At 35.9% G+C, this 25,288-nt stretch overlaps 1 protein-coding gene across 1 annotated transcript; it reads left to right on the top strand.

The window, feature by feature from the left end:
* The first annotated feature begins 2,629 nt into the window (after nt 1–2,629).
* Nucleotides 2,630–11,829, top strand: LOC102804681 (uncharacterized). Its single transcript, XM_006822814.2, has 8 exons — nt 2,630–2,761; nt 3,092–3,238; nt 3,324–3,450; nt 3,685–3,794; nt 4,701–4,842; nt 10,528–10,712; nt 10,822–10,993; nt 11,539–11,829. Exons 1-8 carry the CDS (start codon nt 2,630–2,632, stop codon nt 11,679–11,681), a joined length of 1,158 nt encoding a protein of 385 aa, XP_006822877.2. The 3' UTR covers nt 11,682–11,829.
* Nucleotides 11,830–25,288: the final 13,459 nt, after the last annotated feature.

Here is a 25,288-nt window from a genome sequence, read left to right as displayed (position 1 = left end):
ACTGAAATTACCTTCTCACGAACATACCACACCTATTCACAAGCCACACAGCTTTGTTTAGTGTGTTTTCGGTTAGCATCGGCGTGGAACGCGTAGAAATGCTTACAGCGTAGAACGCGCCGCAGCGACCCCGGCTGCGACGTTTCAGTGGCGGCTTTGCCGTACATTTTTGCTCCATATAAAAAATACCCTTTACATCAAAACAGAGTATCTTACTTAATATCCATTCTGGCACGTTCACTGTCTATTTCGGATGGCTAAAGTTCCTTCAAAACCCTGAAAGCAACCCCGAAAAAAACAGCGGCCAGAACAGCACCAGTGCAGCGAACGACAATTTGTTATGCGCAGTATCGTTGCGCAGTGGTTTCAGTGACGTCATCCATGTGATATACCCATGTAATATCCACTTGGCGGGCAATATACCATGTAATATCCATTTTTATTCCATGTCATGTGACCGAGTCTCAACCAATCACAGCATGCGTAACAGCAGTGAGATGTGATAAAAGATTATATTTCTCACCCTGTTTTATTTGCCAACTCACCCAATTCTCTGCAGCATAGTAACAATTATTGTGTATGCACCTTTTTGTTTTCAAATTACACTAACTTCTGTTCCAATCCACCAAATCTAGCCCTTAGTTCTTCATTGGATTTTTTTCATCATGACATGCAAATTCTCAATATTTCTTTGCAGAAATATACGCCACCTTGTATAAGTTCAGCAACCCTTGATTGGGTATTGTGTCATCCGTGTATTACAGACGTTTTGCATGAATTATTAGTCATATGAACAAAAGACTTGAATACATTTACTTTGTACAGCGTTTGGCAGTGAAGTCACAAAGATCCGTCGATTTTGCTGAAAAACTGGGGAATTACTTTACATTATTCGTAGTTATTCATACATGTACTTTTCCATTCTGTCGGAGAATAATCTTCAGATAACGTGACAGCTCCAAAATCTTCTGTTGCATAATGCGCCCTCTCAGTACTGACACTGTTGTTCTTTTGTTTGGCAAAAATCAGGTATTCCCGGTATACCCCTATCATCTCAACTAGGATTGCGCTCAGTCGTATCGATGCATAATCATCTTCGTCTTTAAATCATGGTATCAACACGATACTTCGTTTTGTAGATTAATAAGCGTAGTTGGAAATGACCCGGTGTATTTGCTGAAAATCGCCAAAACTGTGCCTGACTGTAATACACTACACCCAGATAAATTATAGTCTCCTGTTGGCGATACATTTTCCCCGGTCGTAGCGAGATCAATTACTGTAAGATCGGGTGACCCAAAATTGTTCATCAACAAAAATAGTGTCATTTGCTGATGTGAAAGGAGAAGACAACTTTTATTTTCTTTGTTGTACAAGACAAGACAATAATATTTGAATGTTAATGTAATTTTATAGAACTTTTATTACTGAATTCCGCAAAACATTGGTCAGATATATATTTGTGTTGACATTGTATGGTATGTACAGTTTCCATGAAATCAGGTCAATAACTGAACCCATTTAAAATTCGTAATACATTTATATTCAAATGTTATAAAGTTAACAGAATATTTATATTCATAGTGGCGTGGACGTATTCGACTGGGCTGAGTATAATATCAAAGAAACGTGGTAAGAAAAAAGGCTTAAAATCTGATTAACTTATGACACCCTTAACCTACTAGAATTAATCAATACGAGTACTCATACTAAATAGTTCACGATTGAAGAAATTGCTTTTGAATGCCCACAAAGAAATATATTTTATACGCCAATCTTTCTCAAAGAACCCCTAGCTTACTCAATAAACACTCACTATTTAAACCTAGCATCAATTATTAATGCTATTACATCGTCCTATGGGAATGCCTACCAAACTGTAAGCAAACAATGTGACAACGATACAACAAGTGTATTCATAATGCTGTGTAGTGCATTTCTCGTGTTTTGTTGTACATTTTATTATTGAGCAATGTGCTTCTTGTTGCGTACTGTGTATTTTTTATGTTATGTAGTGCAATTTAACATGCGCAAAACTTCAAACAGCAGGTAAGCCAAAACAGAATTACAAAAACGAAAAATCAAAGTCTACTAGACCATATGAGTATTGAATATTTACATATTATTTACACATTTTCCCTTTTCTTTGGCAACTATTTGGGTTCTCCCACAAAAAATCAGGTGAACTCAACAGCGTTTTGAAAGGCTCTTAATACGTATGCGTCGCCATGGTAATCTTAACTACTAGTATGACGACCTTCTTTATGTGGTAAAATAGCAAAAATTAGCATTTTATTAATCAATTTTTTTACACATTTAATGTTCGTTCTACGTTTTAACAACGCATTCATTTTAGCAAATATATATTTTTTTAGATTTCTAGAAATATACAACCTTTGAATATATCGAAATTAGCATCATGCATGATGGTTTTATTTACAGGAAACGGTCGACTGATAACTGGACATGTTATCTGTTCCAGCATGAGAAAACAGTTCATTTATACAGATGTTGCCGATTTATGATAAAATTATATTTTACATATACATCAGTAGTGCAAAACTAACGCATTACACACAGACTATTTCTAATTATTGCATGTTTCCGGTTGGACTGTTAGTATAGCATGATGGAAAAGAACCTTGCTTTCATCGCAGTAATAACGATGTGCTTTTCAACGGCAGCGACATCAAAGATAGCACCTTTGTATCGTGCTAGACCAGGTACAAGTATCCCAAATCAATACATAGTCGTACTGAAGGTAAGGGATACGATTGTACTGCTTCCAAATGCTGATTGAGGCGTACAATACTATACATAGGATGAAAACGTTGGAAATAGACCTAATCATAATACCAAAGAGCGAGGCTGTGGGGAGAGGGAGGTCAAATGATTGAGTAAATTGACAATCATACAATTCAGAATAACAGCACAGAAACCATTTCCTCTTATTTTCTCTTTTAAGAATACATATGCGCCAATTTACACGTACTGCACATTGTTTCTCAATTATTCGTATTGCATGTCCTCGAGAAGAGTCAAAGGGACTATTTGTAACTTTGACCTCGTGATCTGTTCTATTTTCCCCAAGGATGAATTCGGAGGAGATTTAGATCATGTTCTAGAGGAAGTTGAAAATTCAAATCAGTTACGAAAACTGGATGCAAGAGTAACCCATGTCTACAGTAATGTTTACCGTGGCTTCTCGCTACACATACCAGAGACGGCACTTTTGTGGGTTTGTATGAAATATGTTCGCATCAGAGAATTACGTCACTTAGTTGTACAGTGATAATACAGTTCTCTTATCAATTCCATTGCAGATACGGAAGTTATCTCAAATTGCTTACGTAGAAGAAGATTGTATTATCACAGCGCAACGTGTGCCATGGAATTTGGATCGCATCGACCAACGTGACCTTCCACTCAACAGTGTATATATGCCAGCTGGTAAGTAGAGTGAATTTTACCTGCTACGTCACATGTGTTTGCAAAGTCAAAACTGCCCACTGTACCAGGGCAGGCATACAACGAACACAGACGCGTTTTTGTAGTGTGCATATTTTATCGGTTATGCCTAAAGATGTAAAGATTGGCTGTTTTAGCGCAGTACTAGCGACTAGAAACGCCATCAAACAAATACTTAGCAAATACCTCTCAGTGCGGTTTTTCATGTTTACGAAGGTGACGGTGAGGGCGTTAATGTTTACGTTGTCGATACTGGTATTAGGTATAGCCACGAAGAATACAGTGGACGTGCTAGCTTCTTTTACGATTATGAAACAGACGGAGACGTAAGTATGTTTTTCGATGGTTTAATAACGGTGTGCCAATGTGAATAGCTACAACACGTGTAACTTTTCTATTTAAATAGTACTTTACAAACAGGACCATGGTTTACCGTTGTTTTTACACGCACACACGCATAGTAATATAACATAATGAAATATGCACGTTCCAGAATTAGAATAAATTATGTTCAAACATAGTAGGTATTTCTTGCAGTAAATATGTAGGACATTTGCATGCAATATGTATTGAAGCATAGTTTATCAGGTATATTACTTACACCAGTGCGAACCAGTACGCAGGTATGACGTGTATATGTCCGTGTCTGTATAACTAGAAAATAGGTACAAACATTGCACAAATATTCCATATGTCACCCACACGATAGGGACAAAACGTCAAAGGTCAATGTTACGGTATATATTTATATGCAAAATAATATAACTACATAAAATAGCCAGTGCTATTAAAATAGACACATATGTTCCTTTCGAAATTCACAAGACCTTGCCACATTTTGGAATGAAAGGTGTGAGTTTATGTATGTTTTGTATGTATTTACAGAGGATAAATAGACTTGGACTTGATAAATGTGTTCTTCAAGCGACTCACAACTCCTGGGCACATTTTGCAGATCAAAAGTTTAAATGTCAAGGACACATTATTGTTTTATGCACGGGAAATAGCTAGTATCTTCAAACTAGGAACACACGTTCCTTTTGTAAAAGGTCACATTTCAGGACGAAAGAATAATTGCAACTGTGTTTTATAATTACAGGACAAAATAGCCAGGGCTTTAAGACATGGCAGGAATACCCAGGCTCATTTAAACAATAGCTCTAAGTGTTGATATGAACATTGAAGAATATTAAGATTGGTTTTCTTATAAATAAAATGTTTTGATAACTTAGGGCTCAGACTGCAATGGACATGGAACACATGGAGCTGGTGTAGTAGGTGGAACTGACTTTGGTGTGGCCATAATGACGTCACTGTACAGCGTACGTGTTTTGTCGTGTTTTGGTGCTGGGTCTACTAGTCAAATTATCGCAGGTTTGTGTGGTTTCATTGTTTCGTCTTATGTGCCATCTGGTTGCCACTTTTAGCCAGGGAATAGATTCTATATATTATATATCGATAAAGGCACTACATTAAAATAGTGGGTGTTTTGCGCGTGCTTTAGTTTTTGTTTTCAATGCAACGTGCAGTGGCGGATCCGAGGGGGGGGGGTGCATGGCCCCCCAAACGTATGTCGATTCATATCACCTTGATTAGGCATAGTTTTCTGCGATTTAGCGCTCCGTAATGTTAAGCGAAGCTTGCCCCCCCCCCCCCCCATACATTTTGCTGGATCCGCCACTGGCAACGTGCAATCCAAAGCGATGCGTAATGTTATGGAAATGGTGTGGACTAACATCTCCATTGGACTCAATAACGACAGCAATTACAACAGCGGGTAATGGAGTCTCACATCAGTTGGTATTTTGTATCATTGTCCTCTCTAACACATAACTCATTCGATATGCGAATGATCCTAAACTGACAAACCGGAGTACTACAAGACAGTCGATGAGGTAGGACAGCCAAGTCGCCAGTGAATCTAAAAACTACTGTTCTACTGTCTAAGGTTATGTTACCAAATATAGTTTGTTTAATTCACCATCCTCCTGTATATAGGGCTGTTTTCCTTGCATATTTATATAATATGATGTTTTTCCAGTATTAGAAATGTCATTGATCAGACATGAACACAGGAAACCAACGTTTACCAAGGAAATAAACGTCTAGTTATAATCATACACTATGACAACACTACTAGTCAGATAGCTCAGGAACATTTATTTTTATGATATGGAGACAGACCGGATAAAAGCAGCAATTGTTTGGGAAATCGTCTTTATTTGTCTAAATTTTATTTGTTGCTAATAGCCATGAAATTAATGTAGAGCGTACTTTTCCGCGGTGATCGTCGCGTCCTGTTATATATGGGACTCATGGCGACGCACATAACGAATGTTAAATACATTGTTTGCAATTCATTTTACATGAAATTCGAACACGCGCTGCGCAGCGACCACCGTCCAAATTTATATTATAAGCAAATATATAATGTGTGATTATTTTCATCGAATATTTTGAATATGTTGGCAGTGTAATGTTTACAATATTCTCCTAACGCCAACATTTTGATACACACCTACTGCGTTAATAGCTTGGGTCCCGCCATTCTCTAATTGCTTCTTGCTTGTGAACCAAGTATGGTTAACCCTTTAATTTATTTTTCGGCCGATTTATGTTAACGTTTTGAGCCCGCATTGACAATGGATCACATTAATGCACATTGATTATGGTATAAAAACACAAGTGAAGTGTATATTGACTTTACTAGTATGCCAGTGATAGTTTAGCCCGATAAGTAAAGATAGCAACATATCCTGGGAGGAGCACTTGATTTGCTCGCTAAATATACAACTTCTTTCAGTATATATGTTGTCCGTCTTTATTTATGGAAACAAAATCGATTGATCATACATCAAACAGTTATCATCTGTAACGTAACGCATAGCATGACAATTTAGTATATTGGAAAAATGAGTTAGTTTCAAGCATTTGAATGTTCATTGTTCAGAAACACTAATTATTGAGAAGATATTTAGGCAGCCAGCCAGTATATAATAGTATATAATGCTGATAAAAAGGATAGATGACATCTTCATGTTACAAGCAAACTCTACATATATCACCTGCCCTTAAATTGTATTACGATGTTATTCATAATGGCCACCATAACGATACGGACCCATTTCAAGATAATGGCCATATCTCTGAAAATATATGAGCAAAAGAGCTATAAATTAGCATGAATGATACTCAAACCACAGTTGCCAAGCTGTATGAGCATTATCGCTGTATAAACAGTTTTTCAACAACCTGCTGCATGTCATTACCATACTGACCCTTTTATAACTTCTCATAAGAACTATAAAAAATATTTATTTATTTTAGATCAATGATCTATGAAAAATGAAAGAACAAAATATAATTTCAGGGAAAAATTACAAAAAACATCTATTTTCATTTTTGTGCATTCAATTTTTTTTTTATACAATAGGTTAATATATTAGTATCGTTAATGTGGATTAGAAATTAGCACACATGTTTTAGTATCGTTTAAAGGTGAAATATAATTGTTAACTTATTGGATATTAGCCAGTAATATCTCTGTTTGTATTTCTACATTAATGCTTTCTATGAATTTAATCAGTATGTTGATGTCAAAATATAGTTATAATTCAATTTACATGTCATGTAGCTATACCTTAGATATGGATGACCGGCGGGATCCTGTTGAAAATGAGTGTCATGAGCAAAAAATAGTATTCAATTTCTCCGTCACTCCGTTCACTGTCGCAAATACCGTGGTTATCGAGCAAGATACAGTGACACAGTGACAGGAGGCAATGGAACACTATTTGACGGACAATAACAAGTAACGTGACTGACGCTCCTATCAACATGTCTGTGGCCATTGTCTATTGCCTAGCAGTATATTTGTCTTGGTCCCATTTACTATGGCATAGTATCATAATGATTGAATAAGAATAGTTCAATCAATCAATCATAATAAATGTTTACTGTATCTATTTAGCATAGTGCATTGTTTGTTCGGTTCAATGATTCACGACCAAGGCCAAGAAAATCAATGACTGTTATAATATGTTTACATTACGAAGCTGAAATTGTACTCAATTTTCTGAACATACGATTATAATCCGACACTGGTATGATACATAAGTACATAAATACGATATATAATTGAGATATGAAATATGTAACCATAACAATAGCGGTATATTAAAATTATGATAAAAATACAAATATATGTTCACTTAGTCCTATGTGATGATAGATATTTTATTTCTAACCCAAACAATTTCGATTCGTCAATTGTGCACGTCAGATTTCTATACCCACAGTGCTTTGAGTCAAAGTAACCGATTATATGATCGCATATCATGCATATTCGTGGAAGTCCTTACATTGAGTGATATTCTGGTTTCTAGTGAGTTGACGCTATAGTAGGGAATTATGTGTTTCACCTTCAATATCACACATAACTACACTGATTTGGTTATCGGAGAAAAATAAAACAATTCCACTGGACATAATTGAGATAGCATTGTTACCATACACTGACGTGCGTGTGCTTTTATACGTTATTTACTGATATTTCCATACTGGGACACAATGCGCTATTAATCATTATAAATGATCACTATTAGAATTCAATGTTTATAGTGCCATAGCTTTTTATTACTACAATGGTATTCGCAGATGAATTCATTTTAACCAAAATCTTTCAAAATTTAAATAAATTTGTTTAATTATCATGAGAATGATTTATAACATCCATAATGAATCCCCACAACGTTATAATGCCCAGACACGATAATGTATTCGACTTCGCCTCAGTTATGATATTTCCATAGATTCTTCTTCTCATTCTCTCTCATGTTACAGAATGAAAATTTACGTTTTTTGACAAAATGGCCACTATTTCGACAAATTTGATCAAATCTCAAGACAAAACATGTTGTGTTACCCTGCAGTATACTACCTATGTATAAACCTTCAAGTGAATCAGGCCATATCTTATGAATCAGCACGAAAACGGAAATAAAACAAAATTGCCACCAGTCGGCCATCTTTGACCGAATTTCGAAAAAAAAGACGTGCACCTATAACCCAATATGCATGGTCATCATACAAAGTTTGATTGAAATCGCCCTGTTCAGCTCCGAGAAACAGGAACAAGAACAGGAACGGACACGTTTAAATATCAGAATTTAGCAAATTTGAGGGACAAAATGGTTGCCAGTTAGCCATATTTAATCGAATCATAAGGACAATTGGTGTGCATATATACATTGTCTGCATGCTAAGTTTGAACGAAATCGGTCAAAGGGTGTCCGAGAAATGGCTCTGGACGGACACATGGACGGACGGACGCACGGACACACGGACGAACGGAACCAAAATTAATAGTCACCGTTTTCGGGCTTCGGGGACTAAAAACACTCGAGTCAAATAATACTGCATTGAAAACATGAATATTCGTTATATTACGTATTATAACATGCTTGATCTAAATCTAGCTATCTTACTGGTTGGAACAGAGTTGTATATGTGACACTAAACTGCCTGCGTTTGCATCCAAAACTGAATAAACTGTTCATCGTGATTGTGAATAGAAAATCAACTGATCGGAACTGGTAATCCTGACCCAACTTCCACAAACAAACGATGCCCTGCAACTATTTTATGCAAGAGAAAACTACCGGACTAAGGTTTGGCTCAATACAACCAACAAAATATCATCACAGCTGGATCACCTGAAATGTCAGGAGGGTGGAGATCTAGTAAATAAAGGCTTGGAGTAATGTGGAAAACTCTGCCCGCATAACTACATCTTGTATGGAGTTAATTGAATGTGGTTGTCAAACCAAATGCAAATGCAGCAAAGCAGGGCAAATGTGCACACCTTCATGTTCCTATAATGCCGAAAACTGTTGCAACCCGGCTGCAAACTGTGGGCTTGAGTAACCATACTTCATATTAGTACAATGCTGTGAACCACCTATACTACAAACTATTTAGTTGAATATATACAGCTGTTTATATTAATATTTTGACTGCAGATCTACAAATGTACACTAAGTGTTATGAGCTCAATATTAGTGCTGATTAGGTTATATTGAGTTTAGAGTATAAGATTTTACAGTTAAAAGAAACATATGGAAGATATGTTTTTTAATTTTTTTAATCAGGTTGCTGAAAAACTGTTTATTTAAAACCACAAATTGTGAACCTTTTGCGATAATGTTTACACAGCTTGGCAACTGTGGTTTGAGTATCATTCATGCCAATTTATAGCTCTTTTGCTCATATATTTTCAAAGATATGATCATGTTCATGAAATTAGTCTCTGTATCGTTATGGCGGCCATTTTGAATGACGTTATAGTACCATTTAAGGGCAAAATTAAAATTGTCATCCACACTAGTGATACCAGGTGATATATGTACAGTGAGACTGGCTAAACAATACACTATATTGGCTGGCTGCCTAATTAGAATTTGGGAATTTAGTGCAATTTTTAAATAACACTAATCTAAAATACTACATTCTTGTATAAGAAAAATTATGAAATTGAGTATAATTTGCTACCAAATACAGTAAAAATCAAAATTTTGAAAATCAGTTCGACACGACATGTCTTGAGAAAGATAGGAAGTTGATACATTTGTTTTTCATAGTTGCTATATTGGTACATGTATAGTCATACGTAATAGGTGTAATTTCTCTCCAATGATTGGTTAAATAGACAAGTCCGCGCATATTTATACATTTGATTGGCTTGGGGAATTTATGCCTGTTGCATAACCACTAACTAGAAGAACGCCTGGCTTTGGAGCAAATAGAGAATGAATAATATGTTATATTTAACAAATGTTCTGACTGAAATTTTGGTAGATTTTTGATATGCTGTTTAAAAGGAATTTTGTGAATGAAAAGACTCTCTGTTGCAATATGTGGCAGGTCTAAATTCATATTGACTAGACTGGTTGTACATAGCCCACCATTGAAACTTGTGACTTTTTAAAATTTTACATTGCATTTATAAAATCATTTACACTATGACTGCAGTAATATCTAGAAAATTGTTGTCGTCTACAGGTATTGACTATATTGCTGCATGGGGAGTGAGACCTGGTGTTGCTAGCATATCTATCGGTGGTGGGCCGAGTACATCCCTAGACAATGCAGTTCGAGGGTTAGTGGCTGCCGGTTTCTCGGCATGTGTATCTGCGGGCGGAGCAGCTACCAACGCTTGTAACTTTTCCCCAGCCCGAGTTGAAGAGGTTTGTTTTATTGTTATTTGTATCGTTTGTATCATTTGTGTCAATTTTCCTTCACAACAACAATTCTAAGAACGTTTTTTTCCAATTGAACCGATTTTTCTGTTCATAGGCTATTACAGTTGGGTCTATGGATTCCAATGATTACATATCGTCATCCAGTAACACTGGTCCATGCATCGACATGTTTGCTCCAGGCGTCGATATACAGAGTGCATGGCATACAAGTGACACAGCTACTGCTGTGTTAAGTGGAACATCCTCGTCCACGGCTCATGTTGCGGGTATGTATATTACTGTTAACCTATGTATTATTTTGAGGGTATACACAAAATATCGGAATTTACAATACCGTACAATACCGTAGCGTACGAGGATATGCATTCCGGTATTTTGTGTATAACCTTATTATCACATATGTGGACTAAAACGAAACAGAGTAGTCTGAAGTTGCTATTGTACAGTGATGGGTTGTATCTGAAAACAGTATTCTGCATATCATCGAGCGCCGCTTTGACTTCATCGTGCCCCAAACCGCCTGCAGTCATGAGCTGTGTTTCAATGTACGAAGAAATGACGTCAAGGATTACCAAACGTAGAACTTGACCATGCTCTTGTAAAACTTTTAAAAAAGTTCACTAATTTATATATGAGGAAATGTCTGCAGTGCTTATCAACGAGTCTAGGCGGCAGTATCTTGACTACAGATCTTTGTTCGCATTTTTGGTGGTCGTACTACATGTTATAATACTTTCATTGAGTTGATGTAGTAAATCCCTGAATACGACCTTGATCTAAGCAAATCCCTGACTATGACATTCATCTACAGGTGCATGCGCCATCATATTAGAAGAAAACCCAACTTGGTCACCGAAACAGGTTGTCACAGAGTTAATTGAAAACTGCACCAAGGGCAGACTTCAGAATGTACCTGACGGAACTTACAATCGAATTGTATACACAGGTATATAACTACACAGAAGACAAAGGACAAATCGAATGACCAGTTATGTATGTTTGTTGCTTAAACGGGTTGATTTCGGATCATCATTTGCAAGAGTGCTCTTCCACATATCTGTAATACATTAGGTCTATTATTAAATAAATTGAAATAAATGTTTGCTTACGTTTCTAATTTCATATCAGAGTGTGGTCTATATAAATGTAGAAAAACAAGTAATTGTTTTAGAGCGGGAGTACAAATTTGAGGCAATGCATTTAACCCTTTTAATGTATATCAGAAAAAATTGTATCATTCTTTTATTTGAGTATTTCATTAGTTTGATTTATAAGTTTTCTATCTGTACTGTTTTTTCTTGTGTGTATTTTGAGCATATTACGTAATACGCAGTAATGCTAAATTATGGGTTGTGTGTCATCACAGCATACGTGTATAGAAGAACAATGGGCTAATGACCTGTAGAAATTGCACCAGATTCATGTACAAATCAAAGTAAACTACATGTTGAACTCAGTATAGTTACCAAGCATTCACAGAACTCTTGTTATTTTTTACAAAGTCATCTAGTTGAGACTTAAATAAACGAACAGTGCCAAAATAAAAAAAAACAAGTTCACGCAGACTGTTTGGAATAAAGACAGGGAACTTTTTCAAAGTACTGTGTTGTAACGACAGTTTTTAGAACTAGAGCTTGCTCTCATTATGATCCAAGTGAAGAGTACAATTTTTCCTCATGGTCGGCTGCACAGTCATCAATGTCAAAAATGGTATATTAAGCTCACGTGCTGGACTCGCGCTATTTTCATTTGGGAAAATGGAGTCTTTTCAGATGAAGACGTGAAACTACCTGTCCTGTGTAATGTTCCTATTCTCAGTGCACATCAAAGATTGGATTCTACTCCTCGCAAAAAGTAGCGGTTTCCAAGGCATTACTGGTGTATTCCTCTAAATATATGTGCATATTTGAGTTGTGCTGTTCCCCATTTTTGAATCTGTAAATCAGCTCCGAGCACCGAGTCGTGACAGTAATGCAAGTGTTGAAAACTGTTAGGAGGAAAACAATTGATCACACTAGTATGAACAATGAGAAACAGTCATGTTATAGTTATGGGTAATCATAATGCACATAAGTATAAATTTCAGTCAGCTAAATGCTGTAAGTGCGATAAGGTTAAAATGAGTATGACAGAGCTAGTGCAATGCCCAAACAGCGTTTAAAAGGTGGAGATACACGACTCAGGTAATCTGTCATTAGTCTTAGTATATTTTTGTGAAATTAAATTTCATGCCCCACGGATGTACCATTTTTTACGTGCGAAACGTTAATTACTCATTAACCACTATCTCATCATTATACATAGGTAATTTGATCACTCTGAATTAATGTGATTATATCTAATAATAAACAAACATGCACACAATGTATCTTCACAATCGTTAAATTAAAGCTGAAATTGTGTTTATTATGACAAGTTAAGTTTTTTTCTAAACAACTACCAATTTGCAGTTTGAATGTAAATTGTGTGAAACAGCTATGAAATATAAATAGATGAGTATATTTAGATTAAAAAAAAATGTCAATGGAATCGACCACGTGACCGTGTCACCAAAAATATTAAGCTTATACGGTGATTTCATGAACTTCAACTTACTTAATCAAAGTTACAGCTCTGTTAACGGCCTTCGAGTTTTTCTTATGATTTTTGAGTTATCATTTTTGGTCTACCGCTAAATGCAGTAAAATAGGGTGTTGTCGTGGGTGTGCATATAACTCAATATCTCACACAGTCTCTAAACATCTTCCGGAGAACCGTTGGATTCACATGGACCGTAAATTCAGATTTTTAGTCATAAAAACAATAGTTAAAATCCACTATTTATTCATTCTATGAGGGCGTAAACAATATCCACATCAATTCAGTGTTCGTGTTTCGATCGGCATTCAAACCCAGTTGCAAGTTCACAAGACCATAGTTACTGTATTGTTTTCTGGAATATGATATGTCATGCTAATATATATATATATAAGCTATAATGTTTTTTTTCAAATCTGAAAACACTGATCAAGCCACTGAAAAAAAATTATCCACATCCCAAAAAAAATGTAAGAAGAAAATCTTGTATTATTATTGAAATGTACAAAACAGAAAAAACCGTGTTAGAATACATATGCTCACCGCTATAGCGACACATTGGTTACGTATGTAGGATGATTTATGCAGGAAACAAATAATGAATAAATGAATAATTGATAAAAAAATAGCCCTACAATGTAATTTTAGAAGGGCCATTTGGAATTTGTAAAATATGTATAAGATAAGATTGAATGAGTCACACGAGATTTCTTCATGTATATTCATGAGATGAAAGATGAAAAGTGTAATTTCTTGCAACATGTTACATGCATTTCATATATTCAGAGGAGTGTATACAATGGAAGAAACTCGTTAAATGGTTATTCATGCAAACAAATGAATACCATCAGAGTCGGATAACGTCTACAGTTCCATAATTAGATTGTACAATTATCATTCCCATCCCCAATTTCAGCAGAATTGCATATATGTTTTTATTACTTTCATTATGTTTTAATCATGATTTTGAAATGAAAAACAAGAATGCGGTCTCAAAACAATTCATCAAACTGCCATGGTCGAAATTTATATCTTTACATTGGTTTCTATTATATCTCCAAATCTCATTTTGATCTAAGACATAGTATAGAAATAACTTATATAATATTATTAACATATTTCTTGATAATTCTATAACATTTTAATATAAGTTAGATTTTTTAACTCTAACATCAATGGAGTTTTTAACTCGATGGGAAAAGGAAATAGAATAGAATTTTTTATAGGAAATAGGAAATAGAATAGAAAGTGAATGACGTTGAAGTATGTATTAAGTATGTATCTGCTATAAAAAACTCGGAATCAGATTTTAGGAATTATTATAGTTGAAACCTTCGACAAGATTTGACCACCTAAATTATGCCGCTCTCATCTTAAAAAAACTATCTACATATTGATACGCTTAAATACACAACGCTTTCGCTCTTAGGATCACTATAACAGTATGTCCACCACTTTTGCGATGAACATTTGTATACTGTTAGCACTTTTGATCTTGTTTGATATATTCTTGAATGCAAACAATAAAAGCGCATGGAAAATTCACACGTCATGTAATTCTCTAATAGTAATCAAGTTAGTTGGCCGACGGGATTGCAACTAATGAGAGCAGATTTACCGTAATCAATTTTACTCACACATGCTTATACACAAACGTTGGCTGTCTTTCTGTTGTCATTCTTTTTTGTGACGCCCATTAAAATATACCTTCCAATTGCCTCGTTTGGGTTTGGCAGCTCGCCATTAATGTCTCCATGGAGCACTGCAAATGACACGTTAAGATGTCCAACATCCTATATGGGCCTTTATGGCTACCGGCTATATAACTGGCTGAAGTCGTGGCAAATGTGGTGCTCCGTACAAACGTGAGCGCAAAACTAAGACAAATATTCGTCTATATGTAATATGATATCAATCATCCCTGACTACCGCTTGGCCTCACAATAATAACGGAATCCAGACAGGAACGGGTTCCGGTATGGGCTTCTGGTAAAATAGCAAGGCAATCAGGATTAAAGACGTGCGCCGTAAACGTCACTATAAAGCAGACTTGCGTCTGACAGTCAAAACATTTTTAGAAGCTCTTGACTATAACACCCAGTGTCTGCTTTCTAAATTTCTTGCAGTCCCTTATTGCTGACTCCACGATCGATACCACAAAGTTCGTAACTATCTTGTATAGCACAGAACTTTATGACAGTCTCGCAATGGTCAGAGAAAACGGTGGAAATGACGTTGATCTTAGCGACCATGTTTTAAGGGACATAGTCATCTTGAAAGTGAAGAATTTATTGTTTTTACCTCACTTTATTTAACTTAACAGACGTATCGATGCGTCGAAACCAATCCCAAATCTCGCAAGAGCAGTCCAACTCGATTCGGCTAACCTACGCGATAGTTGGTCACCTACAACTATTTCAATAATCGGAACTCTATGTAGTAATTAACTATTAGACCTGAACGCCCTCGTGGCGCTCGGATTTGGAAGTTGGTTTTGGAGATGCATAGCATTAAGAACACAGTATACTATTCACGACAGACAATATTTCCTTTGTCTTGTTGTCACGGGAAGCTGGGATATGTGATAAAAGCTAATCACGTGATACTACGTGTTTTTAGAGCTGATTGATATATATCACTAGCTCATGATATCACTTGTATCTTTCAGCTTTACAAATAAACGATAGAAGGTGATACCTCATACTATGTGTACATATTTCGCGATAATATCTTGTCAAGAATTGCTTCAGCTAGGTTAATCTTGTGCTTATTTATGGCTGATTCTTCTAAACTTGATCTGTGACTTTCTCTGAAAGTACATAAAATGCAAATATAGCGACCCATACATCATCTGAAATCTTAGATATAGGCAAGTACTTAGTGTGAAGTAAGCAAATAACACCGAATAAACGGCAAGGTAAAGACTATGTCTAATTATAGTAAATACGTACTGCGTGCGTGACTAGAACCGGCGCTCGCGTACGGCACCTAATCGCCTAGCTACCGAATACCGTAGTAGTATAGTGAATACCGTATCAATGTTTGTGTAAGCCAATTTTATGTGTTAAAGAAACCTAAATGTGGTGTTACGCTTACAATTCCCCCAGCTCCTGGAGTGTTGTTTTTAGTAAGTTGTTTAGTGTGGACCAGCACAAAAAACCTGCGTCTCGGTGTTTTTGTTTGTATCTACGCCCAATGTTTTTACTGGCTTTTGCTGTCGGTCAAAACTATCCAAACGGATTGACAACAGCATGTCTGTGGATGTGTGGTGATCGAAAAAAAACATAGGTTAAAAAGAAAAAAAGTCTACAACGTTAAGAACGTACCGTACAATTCATAGATCATTCGCGTGACAATAGAACAAAACGTGACATACATTTGTAAGAATTGTGCACTATCATATCGCATATTACTAAGCTTTTAACTATTGTAGCATGGTTAGTAATTTTTGAAGAAAATCTGAATCACAGATAAATCTTAAACTTGTTTTTCCCCGCAGCTGACTTGAACAAATATACAATTTGCTGCTTGTATTAATTATACATATATTTTGTCATGAAATAGTGTCAATGATACGTCAAAAATGCCGTTTTAACTTCTATCAGTCTTTTACGGGATGCAAGGAAACCCTTGTCTCACTACACTGTAAATCTCGGAAGCACTTTCATATTTTTCATTAAAACACACCGTTTTGATTGAAAACACACTGTTGTAATTAAAGACATGCGTATTATATAATAAAACACTTGTATTTTCTATCAAAACAGTAGTGTTTTATTATTTTTAGAAAAGTGTTTTAGGGAGTTATTAAAGAAATTTTTGATGAAAATTAAACACATTGTAAACACACAAAAATATACTTTTCCGAAATAAAACACTAGGTGTTTTACGGTGACATAAATGTGTGATTAAAGTGTTTATTTGTAGAACATTTAAGGATAAATGCATCCACCTTTTATGCAAAATTGAGTGAAAAGTCTCGGGACTCATGAGTAAACATTATGGTATATATGCCAACTAGACAATCACCGAAAGTGACGTAATTCAACGCATGATGTGATGGATCATGACATTACCTACAGGAAATAATTTTATGCCACGCACCAACCTATATGGTCTTACCAACATAAGTACAACTAGAAATCGAGACACGTGGTGAATTAAGTACCTCGTGGCCTGACGGATTTCATTAATCCGCATTTGGTGAATGATAGTTGTAGTTTCAATCACATATGAGCATTCTCACATGTGATTTTTTTCGAAAAATGCTCAATCTGAACCACTTCAGAAATCAAAATCACCAACGATGTTTCAACCCAGAACACCAGACTATAAATGTTTTCAAAGTGTTAATGTATAATACACATTTGTGTTCATGAGAGTAAAATACTTATTAAATTGTTTTATCATGAAGCACTTTCTAAAACGAACACGCATGTAATGTTTCAAGGTAAAACACTCGTCTATGCATGTTTCATAAGTGTTTATGTACACGACATGTACACAATGTTATCAGTGCAACTAACACACTTTTCTTACAAATTGTTTTGTCTTGAAACACTTTCTAAAACAAACACACATGTAATGTTTCAAGGTAAAACACTCGTCTATGCATGTTTCATAAGTGTTTATGTACACGACATGTACACAATGTCATCAGTGCAACTAAAACACTTTTCTTACAAATTGTTTTGTCTTGAAACACTTTCTAAAACAAACACACATGTAATGTTTCAAGGTAAAACACTCGTCTATGCATGTTTCATAAGTGTTTATGTACACGACATGTACACAATGTCATCAGTGCAACTAACACACTTTTCTTACAAATTGTTTTGCCTTGAAACACTTTCTAAAACAAACACACATGTAATGTTTAAAGGTAAAACACTCGACTATGCATGTTTCATAAGTGTTTACGTATATGACATGTACAAACTAAAGAATGTTTCGTTGAAAGTGTTTCATTTTGAGGCACTTCAGAAAACAAACACACATGCAATGTTTCAACCTAAAACACCCGATTATAATATACAGGACACTTTAGTATGCCGTCTACGGTATGCATCTATAGTACACAGTACTTGTCATTGACTGTATGCAGCATATTTATTGGGAAAAAATGCTCACACACGTCAAATTTGGCAACAAGTCATACTGTGCATATAGCGACAAATTTACCGATTTTAGTATTTTGCGAGCGTGCATACCATGTACCTGTTACAAGTTTAATAACCGATGGAAATAAACATCCACGGTGTTGTTATGTTCGAGTTAGTAAGCTGGACGACGCTGCGCTAAACAGGCATCAATTCTCTGTGATTTAATCATTAGATTCAATTTCTTTAGAGCTCGTATTCTATTGGCGGAGCCTCGGTGTTGAATTCCAATATGGTGATTACCACGCACCTGTGCAAATCTGCGCCTAATTTAAACGAGCTCCTCTAAGCCTCTAACAAAACATAGTTATTCAATTGTTATTTAGAAATTTAATTAATACAATAAATACAATATGAAAACAAATATTGAACAATGAATTAGTTTGCTACTTTTTTGCAGTATGTTGCGTGTTCAACTGATAACATGTGGTGTGCGCACGCTCATTCAGATTGAATTGTACTATCGAGAGTGTGTGGACAGGTGGCATATTCGTTGAAGAAGCAATAACAACTTGAACCAAATGACGCTTTTTTTATTTTTTGAGGAAAGAAGGGAACCGGAAGTTATTCTGAACAAACCTGCAGGTATAATGATATTATTACTCCGTTACGAAGCATGTGGAAAGTGTAATTGATAAATCCAACGTCAGCAGTTGTGTACTACATTGGTATTTGCAGCGGCCTTCATTCATTTCTTTATGCGCGGGACAACTGATTAAACTCAAGTTCATGAATTGACAGGACCAGAGTATTCCATACCACATTACGTTCATGCCGACATCTACCAGATCAAGATCTGAGTTACCAAATAAACTCATAGAAATATTGAAAAATTTAACAGGAAATTGCAATTAAATTCGTTTATGTTCATTTTTTCGTCTTCTCATTACATGCGCGTTAGTTTATAACAACAATACTATTTTCATCGTAGATCCGACTCAAATATCGCATTGTTTGAAACAATAATGATAATTATTTGAACATTACTCACTGCATTTTCATAATATTATATTTTTCAGATTTTAAGAGAAACGTTTGAAGCGAAAAAATGAAACTGCTAATGTTCGGAATTAATTTTGTCCTGTTAATATGGGTTACTACTGATAGGGTTCAAATATGTTATTGTTCGTTTCAGTTAATTACTCGTCTATTTTGAAGTGTCATTTATTGCAAATAGTGGTAAATTGTCTATACAGTTTCATGAAAGGTTTGAATTTCAGTATTAGTAAACACATTTACTTACGCGATTGATAAATATCTTTTACAACAACTATACATATATCTGTTTTTTAAATGTTACTCTCAAACTTACCTTATTAACATTTATATTTATGAATACATTCTTATTTGATTATGTGATTTGTTTATCGTTTGTTATGATTACTGTACAATAGTGAAAAGTGCCTCATCATGAAACACATTATTTGATATATTTTATTTTTCAAAAATTATAATGTTAATGATTTGTTACCATGTTATCAGTGTAAATACATTTTAAAATGTGTCTCTGTTATGAGCACTTGTCAATATTCAGTTTGTGTTTTACTTTTCAAAGTGTTGCGATGATAAACACTTTTTCAATACATATTTCTGGTGGAAACTCTTTTCAATGTGTGTGTGTTTGAAATCACTTTATTAAAACATATCTTCGGCTGAGACGTGTCGTGCTTATAAACACTTTATAAATGTGTGTCTAGTAAAAACACTTGTAAAAGTGTTGTGATAATAAACACTTTTTATACATGTTCCTGGTGGAAACACTTTAGAAATGTGTGACCAGTAAAACACTTTTAAAATTGTTGTGATAATAAGCACTTTATATACATGTTTCTGGTGGAAACACATTTAAAAACGTGTTTCTAATGTGTTATGGACAAAAACATCCCTGAATGTTCCACTAAAAGTGTTTTCATAATATACACTTCTCGCAATTATGCAGATTATAAACACTTTAAGTGTTTTTAAAGTGGGGACAAGCTTATAAACACTTTAAATGTTTTATCACAAAACAGTAAAAATGTTTTATTTTAAACAGTAATGTTGTAAAATAACTCATTTGCGATTTTAAGAAAAACTCTTAATGTGTTTAATTATAAAGTGGGGACAAAATGTGTCATATTTTAAACCACCCATATTTACAGTGTAGTTTGAAAATTCTACATAATTATGTAGTTTGAACGGATGCAATGCACGGCATCCATAGTTGCGTTTATATGTTGTTGAGAGGGTGTGATGCTGTACAAGTATGGAGCATTGCTACAAATACATTTATTTATTCTGTACAAAGGTAGACATAGACATTTTGGGAAAGCAAAATAAATCTGACTGGCGATTCTATTTGACGAAAAAAATATGTCATCAAAAAAAAGCTTATCTTATTTTATTTTACTTTATTTCAATCAACGTATTTCATTCAAACCGACTGGGAATGTGATATCCCCCGTGAAACGTTTGTCACTTTGTTATTAATGTAAGGATTAATGCCTATGGGATTATGGGGTGAGAATACCGCCAAAATTAGCTTGGTGTCATTATTTGAACATTGTTTAGTTGTTTGATCTTTATTTGGAAACTTGTTTGGTTATTATTTGGTCATTATTCTTTTCTTTGGTCTTTATTTAAACATTATTTTACGCTTATTCCATTAGTGTGTTATTACTGCAGCATTGTATTGCTATTGTTTCATTATTTAAACTTTATTTCTTAATTATTTCATTATTGTGTAATTGTTACAATATTATCTTAATGTTACAATTGTGTCGTTATTTAGACATTATCTTGACATTCAATTGTTATAAGATTCGGTTATTTTCACGTCCAAATGTCCTTATATTCGGTTCGCTTGATTTGCGATAACTTCAACATTCGGTTTGCTTGACTTGCGATTACTTCAACATTCGATTACCTGACCTACATTAGCTGACCCCGCCATACATGTAGTATTCAATCCATAGTCCCGGGCCGCCTCCGATAAAGCATTGCTCAAGATGGCAATGCGGCCTTTGTAAAAGTTAGCGGGAATTTCTAAATAATGGTCGTTTCGCCAATATCCAGGGAACTAACTGAGGTCGTCAGAGCCTGTTGGTTAGAGAATATTACTTCTCCAAATGCGATGACTGAAGTGAGGAGGAATTATTACACAGTTGATCGTGACACGGCTGACACTGTCAATAACCGGCCTTTCAGCGAACTTGGTAGTGCCATCACGGTTGTTTTTTTAGTAAAAGTTGAACCATGTAGCATTCTGATTCTCATCCCGGCCTCTCTTATCTCATGTACTTATTGACAGACATATTCCTGTTATGGGCGTGATTTTTTTTACGTTCACTCCGTTATTGTCGGCTGATTTGTAGCGCGCCATTCATTTCATGGCGCTACGAAATCGGATGTCTTCGTTGGTAACAACTGCATTGGCAATGAATTTGTGGGTTTCATTGCCAATAGCAATCACGTCAGTGTCATGACAGTTTTTCGCCAGCCATGCCTCGCATCTGCAGTAATCATAGTTATGCTGTATTCGAGGTTTTCGTAAATGTCGACTTTCGCTCGCAAAGTAGTTTCACAGTTTCAATTTTGTTTTGATTCGATTGCTGTGGATGTCTCCTCCGTCAAATTTCCCCATATATTACTGGCCAAAGTAGTTTATTCCGACGGTTGACAAAACCCAATTCTGTAGTTGACTAGTAATTTGCTATTTAGTAGACGGGGAGCTGAATTCCATCGAAATGCATGCCCCGGTTGCAACGGGTTTCATAAGTTGCGCCATGAACTAAATAAATTGGGTTGCAATTGTAACTGTGAAATTTCGCTTGCTGCACAAGGTTCTCGATAGATGACACTGTGGTTATAAACATTTGCTGTTCAGTATCACCACACAATGTATTTACGTAATTTACAGAAATATCAGTATGTGTGGGCGGGATTAATTCGTTTTATGGATCTTTATATATAAACTTTGACGGTTTATAGTATATGTATAATGTATGTTCGTGTTTATTTATATCACATTTATTGACAGAATACTTCTTAGAATCATCATTTCATAACCATATGTTTTCTCCGTATTTCATTTTATGCATGTAATCCTACAGGAAACTAATAGTAAGCACACCGAGTATTAATTTCCCAATGTTTGTTCGAACATCGGAGTAAACACCGTATTTATATTAGGTCAATGAGAACGCCTCCGCCCTAAAAATTGTTACTCGACGAGATCTATGGCAACGTTGTACGTTTTAGTTCACATCTGTAATTCAGATGGGGCGGCACGAAATTTTACATCGGGGGCGAGATCTGCTCACAACCTCTAGGGGGTCCGGGGGCATGCAAAAAATTGAAATTTAGACAATCTAAAATGCTATTTCCTGCATTAGGGGGAAATTTTGCTGACACAAAGGGTTTCCGCTTGATTTTGGAGGAGCGAGGCCCCCAACATTTTCTTCGTGGGGCGACCGCTGCCGCTGCCACTGTGTTTGTATGCTATTGAAGAATAAATCGAGGTTGAGTTGTAATTATCACGTGCCCGTTTCAGTTTCACTGCTAAGAAGATCGAACCCCCCCTCACACACACACATACGCGGGTCTTAGATTGAGTAAATTCATATCGTTTTCTAACGAAACTAAACTAAACGGCCCTTTTCAGAGCCACCATTATCTTCCCAAAAGAGTGATACCGTACCAAAAATTACATAATTTAATTATATTCACACAGAAGTAATAAACCGTCACACATACTCGCCACGACTGGCAAATTACTTTGTGTGGAGTATCAGGGGGAAAATTCTTTTCCTCTGGGGTTCTCCACACGTGTCAGGGGGAATCTCGTATCGTCTCTATATCGCGTCCCCTCGAGGTGCGGGATCGGGGAAGTCACTTAAGCTTTACAGTCAAATAAGACATACACAACGATAAACATTTCAGCTCTCGTCTTAGTCGGTCAATCGAGCACTCTATAAGACACAGCGCCCTGGGGTAAAATCCCCAAGACTATCGCAAGGCTGACCCAAGACTCTCCCAAGACTCTCCAGGACTGGACTCTCGACTGCCTCTGTCGTGCTGTACTCCCCAAGACCAACTCAAAACTCTCTTTATTCATTTTCAAAACTCTAACCAATTACAAAACAGTAAAAAGACTCTAGGGCTTAACCTTCAATCATAAAGCCAATCACACAAAGTACTGAATACGTCATATCTTTTGATTAATCGTTCACTACATTAATAACTACGAATACCAACTGTCAGAATTAATAGTCAGAATAGCGACGGTTATCTCGTAATTAGTTCCAAATCACTGAGCCAAGTTCCGTCCAAAACTTCAAATAGGCCTAAACGATGACAGACATAACACAGCAATTCAGCTAATAATCAGCTAATTAAGTCGACCAACAGATACGCAAAAACAAATATTTCTGCGTGTTTTTTCCGTGTCCCTAAATCTTTTAAATGAAATAAAAAAAAAAACACTGATGCACGCATGTCAATGTTACTATAGTAGTTTGAGATGTTATGACTTAAGGTTAGGAGTACTTTAGGGTCAACTACTAGTATCTTATTCCGGGATCTCAAAGGCTAATTGATATACAGTAAAATACTATATTTTAGCTGGAAATAATTTTCGCTGTTATTTCCCCCAATCACTCACGCAAATGCACACACATATGCTATTTCCATATATTGAATACGTTGGCAACGGAAGTGACAAATTTAAATCATATTTGTATTAACACAACTTGAAAGCAACAGTCTCACAATGAATATATGTTCATCAATTATCAAACTAAACATTCAATGAATCGGACTGTGGCGGTTAAAACGAAAAGACAAGGCTAAAACGAAAACAAGTGACAGTACGATTATTCTCGTCTACTACACGCCCGGGGACTACACGTTCAAGTATCCAACTTCCCAGCTTACAACACATGATTAGTATCAGCAATAGTTTCCAGTACTGCCTGGATAATTGCGTATTATTAGTTGACATCAGACATAAACCAGTACAGGATCGTTTGAACAATGTCTGAAATTCCCGAAAGGGATGGGATGAATATGAATTGAATATCCATAAAATCTTTTGAAAAATCTGCTAAACAGTTCACCACCACGATTATGGTGACTTGGCGAGTTTTCAACGAAGACGACTGGACGTCTCCGGTCATGAGCTGGCTGGTTCAAATTTATCCACTTTTACAGTGATGAATATTGCGTTCGAGTTGAGTTACAAGTAATTACAAGCCTGATTTACATTTTTCTTGTTGTGTTTTTGTCAAGGTATTAAATATAAGTGCGTTGGGAATGGCATAATTATATTGCCTGAGTGAAAGAGGCTGGTAAGACTGTGTCACAATGTGTAATATTTATTTCCAACGCGCGTGGTCGACGCCTCTGATAGAGTTTATTTTGTATTTTGATTTTCGAAATGTATCACTGGCTGCGTTTTTTTGTTATGTCTCGCAACTGAACGCCCAAGCTGACCTTGTTTTGGATGTAAGTATCCTATCCACTAAAAAAGTTCCCCTGTTCATTTTGTTACGAAATCTGCCCGACCCACTGGGGGGGGGGGTACTGATATTTCCCGCCCCTACAATAAATAGAAAAAATCCCCTGCCCTCAACAACAATCCCTTGGACCAGCTTTTCCGATGAAAAATTCCATTGGCTGCACCTGATTGTAATACATTAGTAATGCCGGCGCCAGTTCCAACAAGCTGCCTCGTCACCAGAAACGAATTGTTAATTTCACTTTTCACAGCTTAGACCACAGGAAGCCCAGAAACTATAATAAACTGTACGCGGTACCTATGGGCGAGGGGAGGGGGCGTTATCGGTT

The sequence above is a fragment of the Saccoglossus kowalevskii genome, chromosome 13 (genome assembly GCF_978046115.1).
Source record: "Saccoglossus kowalevskii chromosome 13, keSacKowa6.1, whole genome shotgun sequence".
Taxonomy (NCBI): domain Eukaryota; kingdom Metazoa; phylum Hemichordata; class Enteropneusta; family Harrimaniidae; genus Saccoglossus; species Saccoglossus kowalevskii.
The sequence above is the reverse complement of the archived record's forward strand: the minus strand, read 5'-3'. Positions and strand labels throughout refer to the sequence as shown.